This window comes from Ptychodera flava, chromosome 4 (genome assembly GCF_041260155.1).
Source record: "Ptychodera flava strain L36383 chromosome 4, AS_Pfla_20210202, whole genome shotgun sequence".
Taxonomy (NCBI): Eukaryota; Metazoa; Hemichordata; class Enteropneusta; family Ptychoderidae; genus Ptychodera; species Ptychodera flava.
The window spans coordinates 17,555,316-17,569,350 of NC_091931.1; the positions used below are offsets into that span (position 1 = coordinate 17,555,316).

Genomic DNA, 14,035 nt, shown 5'->3' on the forward strand with positions numbered 1-14,035 from the left:
TTTGGTGAAAATCAAAATTTTTGCCAATAGAGTTGATACAGGGCATAGAGCCCATTTGAATTTCAAATACTGTGTTAAATCATTGGTAATTTTTGTATCTCTGATCAACAACTTCAGCAACCCATTTTTTTTATTGTAAAAGTATGTTAATCTCAAGAAAAAAGTGGGGCAAATGCTTAGAACTTTCTGTTCCAAGACAGGCATTACCTTGATGCATATGAAACAAAGTGGTCTAGACCCACAATGCAACTGTGAAAAGTGTACCAGTATTACATTGGTGCTTGATGTACTGTGTGTACCGTGCATCTGAATACGAATCATGAAAATGTTCTCTTTCCTTTTTTTGTTAAGGAAATCTCTGGTACGTAAAGTTCAATATAGCAGTTTTCACTATGAAAATGTGAATAAAACAAAAATGTGATTCATGCAAATCATAAAACACAGGCAACAAGTACAAAATTGGTAACAGTGGATTACGTTTATTTTACTAAAATAAATAGGACTTGGACACACCGGTAAAATATAACTTGTAAATTTTTCCAGTCAAAGTTTAGACTACATCATTTACTTTCATCACAATTGGGAAATTTTTCTTTCTTTAGAAAAAACGTGAGATACAATAGGTCACATATACACCATTATTTGTGACAAAAAGACCCAGTTTGCAACAATTGCAATAATAATGGATTTGAATCTGACCCTGTAAAATCATTCTATTTCACAATTATCAAAACTACACAGCTATAATTAAAAGTTACAAAAAACATGTACCACTGATCACAACTATCCGTTCTACAAATAAAAAAAAAATTATACAGTAATTTTTTTGTTCCCCACCCTCCTTGTTGCGTACTTTTTCAAGTCATTTTGGTCCCTCCACCAAATCTTTTTTTAACAGAAAATGCCAGTTTTGCAGTGGTTTGACAATCTGATCAAAAGTGAGACTTGTCACGTGTGCAGCCTCTATGTGTGATTAGTAATATAACTCAAATTCACCCAGCATATATCATGCAATTTTTCTGGAAACAGGAGTGAAATACGAACTGACTAGTCTCAATGAAGGGCTAAGTCAAGAGTGCTGTAATTTTGAATAATGAGGATTGAAACTCTGATGATATTATGACTTGATAGAACACTGTCTTTGCCTCGGTACAGAAATTGCTTCAGCAAAGCACTGTTCAGTGAAAATGCTGGATATGCAACCCTATCAAAAACTGACAGAAAATGTCAGTGTTGTCAACTGAATCTGAACCTGTCTAAAAAAAAGTGTCCATCAAATCATGTGTGCCAAGCACCGATTGTGTTACTTTCCCACAATTCAAATTATTGTGTATTTATGAATCTCCTAATATAGAACTTAATCAAGCTTCTTGTCTCGGCCTGTCTCTGAGAAACTGCAAGATTTCTATTTGATGGAAATGACTTTTCCTTGACTCTAAAATTCCATGAGACATAATATGACAAAATCAGCATTGCTAATGAAGCTGTCCTTTACTTATCAGAACCAGGACTTGACTCCACTCAGGCTTGTTGCCTCTACTTCAATTGCATTCAAGGTCATGTATTATCTACAGTCTTGCAGCTGAAACAGGGCTACAGAATATCATGTTACAAAGTCAACAATAGAAAAAAATTATTATAATGTTTGGTACTGCGAGTATTCATTGAACCCTGATCCAAGACTCCAACATACTTTGAAATCTTCAAAAGTATCGTTCCCAAAGTTTGCGTCGATACTTTACAAAAGAAGAGACAAAAATATTTAAGTAACGTGGCTCTGACATGCATCTTGTGAAGCATACTCTATTCAACAGCACATCCATAAAGGCACAGTCCTTCCCGAGTCTGTGCTTGTGGAGAGAAGTTCAGAACCATGGGTTCACAACCGATGGGTACTGTTGATGTATCCTATGGTGATGAGCTCTACAGAAGTATGCACCGTTTGTGTAATACATACTGAAAAGTGAAATTCAGTTGCTAGGCTGCTCATGCAGACTGTTAGGTCGAATGAACCTCCCTTTACATAATTCTCCCTGTATAATGGACCTTCCACTGTCACTATCAAACATGAAATGTGCAAAGAAAAACGAAGTAAAACCCTGATGACAATGAAAACATACAACATGGACTTGCCCAAAATGATTACATGGTGTTAAAGGTCTAATATTAATTTTTTTTTGATTTTTCTAAAAGTATGTTGTGCAAATAGCACCTGAAAGCAAAGGCAGGCTTAAAATTTTCCAAAAATTAATGTGCAGTAGTTAATAATGAACACACTGGAATGAGCTTAGTCATTGGCTATGACAATTGTTCAGATAGACTAAAAGATCCGTTGCTCGAGGGCGCTGGAGCATACAGAGCGCCCTCGAGCGATGGATCTTTCAGTCGTTCCCTTCAGATTCAGCTGGAAAAATAACACTAGACGGCCCTAAACTTGGCATCCTCAAGTGTCATCGTTAATCAAACACACAGCTGCTCCGAATGTTCAGCAACGTTAAAAAGGGGAAGGTATGATATGCTTTTGCTCCCAGGGACTGTAGAGCCTGTAAATATCAAAGTATATCAGTGCATTCGGTTGAACAATCCCCATCAATTGACAGATAAATACTTTTGATGTTTAGTGTCCACGTTTGACATATGCCAATTGTAATTTAGTCCAATTTTCGACTAAAAAATTCCTGGTTACACACCGACCACCGCTCTTACTTATGTGCGTATGCAACAGGCATGGAAACAGATGTTAAGGTGTTTGAGCAAAAATTGTGACTAAATCCTAGCTTGCATGTTTCCGACGTGGAAATTACGAGGTATTTCGCTATCGATGGAGACCCTTTATTCAAATGTAAACATCATATTGTATGCGGTTCACCGTCCGGAAGGCAAAATTGTCATACCTTCCCTTTTCTCCCGTGTGTACTACACTGAACACTCCAAGCATTTGAACCAGACAAAGGAAGAGCTGTACATGTTTGTCTGTTTGCACAATTTCAACAAAACCGAACATTAAGGTGGCACTGTCTTCACGATATCTTTTAAACTGGCAATTTTAATACCAAGGGTCAATATTTGACCTTGAAATGATGTCAAAATCATGTAAATTGATAGAAAGCTGACATTTTTAGTCTGAGAAGTTTGCATTTCAATGGCCAACAGAACTGTAACTTCTGAAGATGGAATGTTCATCGCTATTGTATTGTGAGTGCAAATGGAACAGAGTGAGCGTACATCATGGTATGTAGTGGCACTGAGCTGTCTTCTTTTAAAACTTCCTTGAAAAGTATCAATTTGAACCATGATACATTTTCAGAATGAGTTTGCTCAAGACTGGAAACAGTCCTAAAGAGTTTGATTCTCGTGGTCACGCCCTGAAACCGTACTTTTCTAAATTTCACATGATCCAGCCACTCTTTCAGAGTCACATACATGTATTGACTGTTGGTATAAATATGAGATGTATGCAAATGTTACTGTAGAAGACAATGTCACCTTGAGGTTCGTAGTGAAGAGAAGTATCTGGCCACAAGCACAAAGGATTAGTCTTAAACACATGTCAGTAGTTCCAAAATCAAACCGATACCTTTGGATTGACTCTTTTGAAACTTAGAACATGAAAAAAAAAATATCTGTTAAACTGTACAAGAAGTTAAATATTTCAAGATAGTTTAAATATTGAGTACCGTATATTGAAGTTATAAATAACATTGATATTGAGCAAAGAGTGACACAGAAGTGAGGTAGCACAGAGGAAAAAAATTAGTGCTTGGTAAGATAAAGAAAATTATATTTGAACAATAATGTTTGCGGAAATTTATTATTTTTGGGAAACCCATTTACCATCACATGCACGCTGGTTTTGAGACACTGCTTCAAATAGTTATGCTGGACTTATATTGATCCCAGGCAAGTGAGTTGTACTATTATTCACAGAATGTCAACAGTCGCCCTATGTCTTCCCTGTCAACAATATTAACATGGCTAGTGTACGAATTCAACGCTTTTACCCATAGCCCAGTGCCACAGGCTCCAGGGCTGAATAGCTTTAAAAGTGCCGTCTGTCGTTTTCTAGTGAGGATGACTGGCCTCTAGCATTTACCCTGAATGTCAGGCTTCTATAAAGCAAAATTAAAGGCTAAGATGGCACACCTGGCTCTCGACTGTCTATACTTTTCAATGAGAAGACAAGGTTATTTTCTTGCAGGGCTAGTATTTAGGACTAAAATTTTAAATACATGAGAATCTTTCAAACATGGTCACAGACAAAAAGCTAGTCTACTTCCTGCTAATAAAATCCCGACAAGTACTTAGGACAGATCTGCATTTTCTACATTTGTTCGATACTGCACCGATAATTTGACTGAAAGCGTCAAGAGCTTGCACAAAACTATTTTACAAATAAATGCATTTCATTATGTTGCACTTAGGGTTATGCAGGTATTTACAAGAAAAATGTCTTTCCATTCTAAACCTGGCACCGGTGTAAATTTTTGAGTATTGACCTCTTGGGAGTAAATCAGAAATTTGAGATCAAAATTCAGGTAAAAAGATAAGGCAACACTTCTCCTTTAACAGCTGCCATAGAAGAAATCATTGCATTGGGTGCAGCTGATGCAAAAGAAGTGAAGCTGGTATTAACAGCCAATCAGCTCTCCTGTATCAAAGCAAAGAGAGCTACTTTTGTAACTCTTGGATGGGTGGTAAACGCATTGAATATTGCCTCTCCAACCATGAATGAATCATTCCTTTGCATATTAAATTACTGAACCACATTGAACAGTTCCCAATATCAGACAAGCTGATTTCAGAAATGCATACAAGAATTAGGTGCTACTGATTAATACTGATGTCAATGCCATCAAAAGTAATAACTGAATTTGCGATCTGAAAGTACGCACACTACGTACATAAACCAACAAATTTACTGCAAATTCAAGGTGACACTTTGCTTTCACAACGCATTTTAGGGGTAGGATAGATTGTGCATATGTTACGTCAAAAAGAGCAAAATTACAATGAAAACAAATTTACATCTGTAATGAGGTACATATATCATGATGCTATCACTAGAAGTGAATACAAGAGCAAACATATTTGGTAAATATGTGACAAAATATTTCAATTGGCATTGTTTGATGGGGGCTCTATATATAATGATCATGATGGCAGAAAAATAGAAAGATTTCTGTGCAGTAGGAAAATACATTAGTTATTATCATGAAGTGACGTTGGTTGGCACTGTTGTTGATGACAGGCTCCTCTTCACGGCATCAGTGATGGTGCCGGCCGTTGCTGTAACATCAATTTTGTTTGCAATTCCCGGAAATAACCTCTTGATGGCATCATGGGTACCGATGACAGCCCTACAGAATATATGGATGCCAATAAGTGAATTATTACATTCCCCCTAGGATGGTGTTGAATTGTTCTATAACTAATAGTGGGCCCGCTGTTTTTCAGTCTTGCTCAATGGTTATTAACCCTTTCACAGCTGTGGTTGGAACAAAACCTATAGTTATTGATGGTGATTCACGGTACCAGTTAAACAGTGGCATTTTGGCTGAATCTTTTGGGATTAAAGCTTGAAACCTAGGGAAAAAAGCTACTGGAAACTGTTCGATTGATAGTACTAAGTCTATCCATGCTAGTATGACTATAGAGGGTAGAACTTGTTATGTTCCTCACAAAAAGTTTCTGATTAAAGTATTCAGGAAATGAGTTGCAATGGCTGTACAAAAAATGTGGTCAGTATGAAAATGCACATACAGCATCTATTCAAAGGAATAGGATATTGAAAGAAAATTATCAAATGAGACAAACGATAGAAAATATTAGCAACATTCATGTAACTGAAAAGGTGACTAAACAAGGCTTATTCTGTAAAAACACCTTCACGTCATGCCAACAAAGAGTGCCTGATCTACACAGAAAAGAATGGTATAATTGGGTTGCATAAAATATTACTGCAGTCTATTTTTTTAATAGCCTCTTTCCATTTGATTCATGTATCAGTGCTGAAAAAGGGGAAAAAGATCACTTACCCAATGACACCTAATACTATTAAAAAGTAATCTAACGCTATTTCTTTCTTGGACAATGTTCTGCAGAAAAAAACAAAAAGGCAAACGTTTGACATGACAAATATTAACAAATGCCGATATAATAGCTTTGCATTGCTTCTTGAAGTCAGTGTGGCATCCTCACAGGGCAGGCTCTTTCAGTGCTGTAATTTTTCCCACCTGAATTTTAGTGCAACATTTTACCAATTTTTGTGCATTTTTCTGCAATTGTTATGATATTTTTGGACCTAAGGGACATAACTTTCCATTGGCTACAGTTTTTTACCAAAATTTGGGAAAAGCTGAAAACAAATTGCCTTCATCTGAATAGATTGTTTGCACTATTATTTTATAAAGGCAACAAAAATTGACTTTACCACTCAAGGGGGTTAACATGATGGCGCCATAACCTCACGATGTGTGACACATCCCCACATTTATTGGATGGCATAACGCATAGATAATGGTTATCCAGAACTCACCCTTTGAAGAGTTTGAGGTGAAATGAAGCTGGGAGAATAAACGCAAGTAGAGTACAGCAGGTGGCACCAACCAGCAACATCAGAGTGCCAAAATTTGGAATGGCAAGGACCACTAACCCTGTCACCGACACCATGACAATCCGCACAATATTCTGTGGAGAGATAAAACATAAATAGCATTTCTTGTATAATGATTGTTTATATTGGCAGGAATCATCAAATCACCCATTTTTAGGGATACCACACAACAAAGTTTCTCTTGATATTACCTGTATTTTTGACTCGTTGCTTGGCAACTGAGATTCTTGCTGATACATCTTGATTGTGCACTCGTTGGAACTGATTGCAAAGTGCTGGTATGCCATATAACTATGGACATACATGTACTAAAGTATTCAGTGCCTCAGAAGAATGCTGGCATGTCGATTAGTTTGAAGTTTGAGATTTGCAAATTGAAGGTCAAAGACTATATATTTCATTTTGACATTCATCTACAGCGTCCCTCTTGGTATTTCCATGCATCAAGCTAATGCACGAGTTACAATGTCGGAAAGATTTTTGTGACTGTGCTGGTCAAAATGGCAAAAACAATGCAATTTATCTAATAGTGATCAAAACACTGATACTGTATTAGAATTTAACCATTGTTTCGTTGCTCTAGCATCAGTCAATGGCTTGACCGGGGGACAAGAACTTTCAGTTTTGTTCATTTTTCTTTTTTCTGTAAAATAGTTCACAATACAAACTCTGCTCTTCTATTTTAACAATTACTATATATAAACATTTCATGCCCATGTAGAAACCATAGATATACCACCACAGGGCCAGAAGGTGCTATTAATCATAACAAATGTGTAAAAATTGATTATGTAATGAATCAGTTTATAATTATCAACGTTGTAAATAGAAATGTGATATTTCAGTCATGTTTGTAAACTTTCATGAGTACCCAACTGCACTGAAATCAAAAATGATGTTCAGAATTTACACCAAAGTTTTACTGTCATAGCAAGTAAATATACAATAAAGACAGTAAAATCATATGTTTTTATAAACAACATCCATTATTATAAAAATTATAAATTACATAAACAATTTTCACATATTTGTTATGACTAATAGCACCTTCTGGCCCTGTGGTACAACACAAGAGGAAACACTACAGGATACTAAGCTTACCCCCTGTATGAAACTAAGATCTTTATCTGGCAATACTCTCTTCTCAAGAAGTCGCACTACGGGAAACATCATCACGGGGAATGTAAAGTACAATGAAAAACACAGACAGGATTTCACAATGGCAGGAAACAAACCTATGAAAGGAACACATACAGGGAAAATATTTTAACTTTCATGATCAATGTTTCGGCAAAAATTAAAATGGAATGAATAGAAACTATAGAAGATCTGTATGAAGGCTTGCGCAGAGAATTGGTGCTGGTACGTTTGTCATTGCTCGTATGTGATGACAACAATAATTGAAATAGTTTGGACGTTGTTGCGATGTATCTTTTTGCATGTATCAAGGCCTATAATTCTACTCAAGATAATGAAATGACACACAAAGTATTTTGTAATTTAATCACATTTACACGGATGACAATTTCATAAAATTCAGGTCCCCAAACGTTCATATGTATTTGCAATGATCATATCACTTTATAATTTATTCTGGAGAGTGGGTATTCATCATCAACACATCAGGAAGTTTCAACTATAAATGCCTGTATGGTGTAGAACTTTTCTTTCACATACATCAATTATAATTGAAAAAAATTATCATAATTTATGGCAACCATCTACAAAAAACTCATCACTATCTCCACAGAATTATTTGTGTCATTACACATATCAATTTTGGTTCCATCATTTTTGCCTAAACTTCTGTAACTCAGCATGGAATATTTTTGGGAAGGTAAATTTCAAATATCATGAATCAATAATCATAACTGGGAGGGATAAAGAATCACTTACCAATTGGTAAATTCAGTGTTATAATATTCTCTGTTTCTGGCCCAAATGACTGTAATGAAAAAAAAATAAAAAGTGTGATTTTCACGTACGTTTCCAAAGTCACATCAACGAAAAACCAGTAAGTGACAAAATCAAGTATGTGCTTGAAAAATTATATCATGTGTAAACATTGTTATTTGAAATGCTGATTAATATTGCAACCCCAACATGGAACACTTGGTAACATTCTTACACTTATAATAAAATTATCAGTCAGTTTACACATTTGGAGAATATTTTCTGTTGCTTTGCATATTTGGAAAACATTCATCACCTTGTGGGTGAATGAGATTTCCTAGAAAGAAATTTTGCATCCTGCATGGTTTGCTGTCAAGGATAGTCTATGGCAACAGATGAGAAAGAATTTCATGTTTGTATTAACAGGCTATGGAAAACTATAATTAATATATATAAATATATATAATATATATATATATATATATATATATATATATATATATATATATAAAATGACTTGATTGACATGGGGGGCTAACACTTACCAAATATCCACACACACCAAAAACTATATAAAGTGTAGTTACTATAAACATTGCAAATATAAATATGCTGTGAAAAGAGAGACAGAAAAAGGTACATCAATAACAAAAATATCATATTCATATTCTACTGTATATGATAGTTATTGAGCCGGTGAAAGGAGGGCATCTTGCCATGATTTAGTAAATCAGAATGAAAACGCTAAAACAAGAGGCAAATTTTGTCATTTCCTCTGTACTGAAATTCTCAAGCACTACCGGTACTCTGGCATATTGCAAACTGAATGGTTGTTCACACTGTATCTTCAAATCATGATCACTGTACTCCACAGTGCTGCTAAAACATGTAAAGCTACAACTGTTCTGAACGGTGGACAATTTTTATTTACGACAACCATGTTAACAATACGTAGCTAAAATAATTCTCATGGCTGGACTATTTCTTTTCAGCCATATTTTGCTCAGCCCGACAATTCAGTGTGATACGATACCAGCAAATGATAGTTTTACATTAAAGCGATTCTGATATTCTCTTGGATAATTTCACCATTGATCACACCGTCCTACCATATCAGTGAAATGATTTGACACCAAAAGGCAAGGCTGCAACTGGTATTTAAAAATAATAATGGACCTTTACCTTCTAAATCTATGCCTTTTTTCTTTGAGAACTGACGCTTCAAGAGATAAAATCATTCCGGCACCCTGGAAGAGAGAAAAACAGTTGTCAAATTATTGATGTCAACCTACTGATTGTGTCAGTCAACAGCGCCCCCAAGAGTCAATACTCTTCAATCTGTTGAACTTTTCCAAGCTGCTTTTCTGATCATGCGACCTTTAATAGCGAGCAAAAATTTTCTCTGTGCATTTCTCCTTGGTGAATATGTCTCATAAGACAAGCTGTATTCCAAGCATATTATACCACCACATATATTTCATTCTGTCCTTGAAGGGTCAAGTCTAACCACCCCACTCGTATTCACCTGTCAAAGTCCAACACTACCACATAGTAATTCATACTGATTGGGCTAAACCATTGTGGTGAAGAGGTGATGTCTTTCACAACAAGGTAGTGGTACATTCCTATTGTTTCAATGGGGCGACTGTACCTGCATACATGCACTGGGGATTAAAGGGTCAAACTTGATGTTATTATTATCAATATATACTCAGTCATTGGAAGCAATATATTCATACAAAGCTTCCGTAAAATTAACTCAATCTCTGACCATCCATCAAAATAATATCTTTAAAAAAACAAACCCAACATTGCCATATGTTCAAAGAACTGTTGTTCCAAATAGGTAGCTGTGGGATCAAATGATAATGTGCTCCCATCTGTTATACACTGAGGTAGAATGGGGCCTTGGCGATGGTTATTTGGACTCTCAATACAATAGCTTTATGATCTACCACTTGTTGGGGCTAATTTTGAAGCTCTTGCAGTAAATAGAATTTTCACCATCTTATTTTTGCGAAAATCTAAAATTTCATTATTTACCAGTAGAGTTAACACAGGGAGGACAGCCATTTTGGATGTCAAATAGTTGTAATTTACGGCAGTTTGTCAAATTTGCACGGTGACCCCTGATTTTAATTTCAGAATGGTTGAGAGTTTCGTGGAGGAAAGTTTGAGTAATAGTTTCAGTTTTTACTTTCAAGGTGAATATAAACTAACATTAAAGCTGTAAGCAGCTTCATGGGGGCCCAAGCACTTGTTTACACTGGCTAAAGGAACCAGAGTGACAATTCTTACCCTGTAGTTCCTGAGATACAGGTCAAGGTCATAAAAAGAGTTTGAAAAAAATTGGTCTGATGCATACCATTACCCACGGGTTTAAGTGATTCATAGGTCATTCAAGGGCTTTCATCTAAAAAGTTGGGAAATCTTAATGATCCTATACTTGCTAATATTCGAAAGGAACAAAGCGTGCAGCCTCTATCGTTCTGAAATTCTTACAAGTAGGTCAAAGGTAACCTTAGGTCATCAAAAAGTTTGGCAAAATTTATTGTCCTATATCCACCAATATTCAAAAGAACAACCCATATAGCCTATGGTTACCTGGCAGTTTTGTAGAAAACTTTGCTACCATAATTATCCCTGCCCATTAAAAATCAGTCCTCTAACTCTATTGGCTAGCCTAAAATTAGATATGTACATAATTAATGAGGTACAGTAAGTGGCACCACTAGATGCCTCATCCCACTGAGGGTGTAGCACTTGTAGTTACTGATTTGTAGGCGTACTTGTTCAATTGAGGTCAAAGGAGCTTAAGTCTTTTACTTTCGAGGCGCATACTACCGTATAAGTAGTCTCATTCACGACCAAGAATACACACCAGGAGTTCATCTGGCAAATTTCTAGCACTAGAGAAGCAAATTTAATACACTTTATAATCATTTGGAACTCAATGGTTTCCCTTATGTTAACTATCTTGGTACTAACTAGATTTTCAATTTCACAAATTTTTAAAACAAGATGGCCAAGGTTAACTTTCCCTTTTAAAGGGTGAAAAATCAATAAGTTCACAGTCGTTCGACATTGGAATGGAAATAGTAAGATTTTGACAATCTGGCTGTTAGTTCGTGAGACACACTCTGCTTAGAACAAAGTGAAGATTTGGTTATACCGGTAGTTCTTTTTCTGATGGGAAGGCACTGTTTTGACAGTTTGATAATTTTTTCCCTGATGGACTTACTGACCTAACATGGATAAAATTTTCTTTCTGTGTGCAGATAACGACACAATGCAACACTGGTTGTACCAGTATTCTGTATTTGTTTCCATAGAAACAGGATCAGTACAGGACCATCTGTGCATGTGTTAGTAGTGTCCATAAGATTATAATGCAAGCACTCGCCCACACAGATGCACAATTTTCACTGTACGAGTTTTCTCATATATGTGTACATACCTCATAACAGTAGATGGCAATGCCTAGAAAAAAAGGCAGGCCTGAAAATGACATGGTTTTGGGATGTAATCTGTGGAGAAAAGATATAGAAAATGGTTGTTTCAGTGATTATGACATAGATGTGTTTGTGTATGTCATTCTGAAAAGCCAGCTGTACTATTTCTGAAAACTGACTGCCCACACACGGTGCTTGAAGATGGCCAAAATCTTCTGACAACTTTAAGATACTTTGTAAAGGTTGTGCACTTCAATCAAATGATCTGTGAGAATGTATGGTCACTCTAAATTGGATTTATGCTGCAAAGCTATAAAATGCACAAAACATTTCATCAAATCTCAAGAACACACTGGCTTAAAAGAGTAAAAATTTTATCAAATGATAGCTAAAGATTGTGTCATTATATTCATCCTGGAAACTCAGGGAGGTTATAAGGGGAAATGATTTCCATAACATTCTTTGGCACACAACACCATCCTATTAGGCATACAATACTGACATGTGTCTCATGACGGACTACTATGACGTGGGAAATATATATTCATCATTCAGATAATCTCCTCGTATATTTCAGGATCTGCTTGATACTTACGATATTTTGCTGACGTGTTCAAAGTCGAACCAGAACACCACAGCATAGGCAGTTACATTGGCAAAGTCTGCAAATAAACTGTTCAGAGAGAGAGAGAAAAAAAATTAAAAGATGCTCTCTTTTTTATATTGGTTAGAATGATTTAATGAGGGTCTGGTCTGCGGTTTCTTGCTGTGTCGTACTGATTTATGATTCCTTTTAAATAAAATGATACTATTTGCTTATGGAATACAAGAGTTTTAAACATCTAACACAGACCCCATTCATCCCCTTGATCCTATACAACGGTCCACTTTACCATGGGTTACCATAGAAATATATCAAAATTTATGGGTGAAAGGGTTTATTCATATGATTGACAGCTCTTGTATCATGTGTAGTCTGAGTAAAAATATAGAGGGCATGTAACAGAGCTACAAACAAGAAACATTGGCTACGTATCGACAATCACATGTTTTTTATCCCACAATGAGGATTAATACTTTTACATCTACAAAGAGCCCGTCTACATAGTCTGGCTAGGATGAATGACGCAAATTGAATTTTCAGACAGCTTGCTCATTATTATCAGTTTAGACTCACAAAGCAGATATAACGTATGACACTCTATAGTGCAATCTATTAACTAATGGACATGACAGTTTGGGGGTTCATAAGATATGCACTAACCACTCAATGCCACTGTGATATATTTGTATCAAATATGGAACAATACACTTTTATGGAAGGAAGTAGACACATATGCACTGACATTCCACAGATTTTTGAAAGGCGGATTTATTCACTGATTCCATGTAAAATTTATGACTTTAATGCCGGAAATCTTTATGAACTGAATACAAGATAGACGATGCTTAAAAGGAGTGTAAAAATAGGTTTTCACTAGGTGATAAAAATGTGTACTTCATATAGACAAAGTATGGTGCACAGTGTCTGAATAAACTCATTTTTAATCCATCTTTTTATTCTCCCTAGAATACCATTCCTATCAGAGCTAAACATAGGCAACATTTTCAGTATTTTGCTAGAGTAGACAAGTTTTGAATGTCACCGAAACATCAAGAACTACACCATACAAAGAAGGTCTGTTGATAAATCTATGCTTGGTTTGGCAAAATTTTGAATCTGGCTTGTGACTTGCAAAGCTGGGCACATCTGGTTTTGACACTTGCATATTGCTATTTACGTATCAGATTTTTTAAACAAGCGACCTAACGGCTGCTATAGCTCCGCTGTGTTTATGGAGAATAACTATTTTTGACACATTTTGATGAAGAAGGTGGAAATCTTTAATAGCTCATTTCAATGGCCAGAAAAAAGTGGCTAAAATAGCTGCTAAAATACACAATTGAAGATTTCATCATAATTTGAATATATCACATTGGATCATCCCTAAGGACATGTCAACCAAAGCTATTTGACGAGTAGTTTTTTGAGAATGAAATTTTCTGACCAAAAATGGCAAAAATTGCCCAAAAAAAT

General features: G+C 35.8%; 1 protein-coding gene across 1 annotated transcript in view; it reads right to left on the reverse strand.

Moving 5' to 3' along the window:
- Positions 1-463: 463 nt before the first annotated feature.
- Positions 464-14,035, reverse strand: part of LOC139131078 (uncharacterized) — a 39,147-nt gene continuing 25,575 nt past the window's right edge. The window contains exons 7-15 of the mRNA XM_070697026.1: positions 12,554-12,631; positions 11,964-12,033; positions 9,689-9,753; positions 9,052-9,118; positions 8,510-8,558; positions 7,715-7,848; positions 6,536-6,687; positions 6,036-6,095; positions 464-5,357 (exon numbers count right to left, since the gene is read on the reverse strand). Of these exons, the coding sequence (XP_070553127.1) occupies positions 5,210-5,357; positions 6,036-6,095; positions 6,536-6,687; positions 7,715-7,848; positions 8,510-8,558; positions 9,052-9,118; positions 9,689-9,753; positions 11,964-12,033; positions 12,554-12,631 (823 nt within the window). The 3' untranslated portion in view covers positions 464-5,209. The remainder of the gene's footprint in view (positions 5,358-6,035; positions 6,096-6,535; positions 6,688-7,714; positions 7,849-8,509; positions 8,559-9,051; positions 9,119-9,688; positions 9,754-11,963; positions 12,034-12,553; positions 12,632-14,035) is intronic.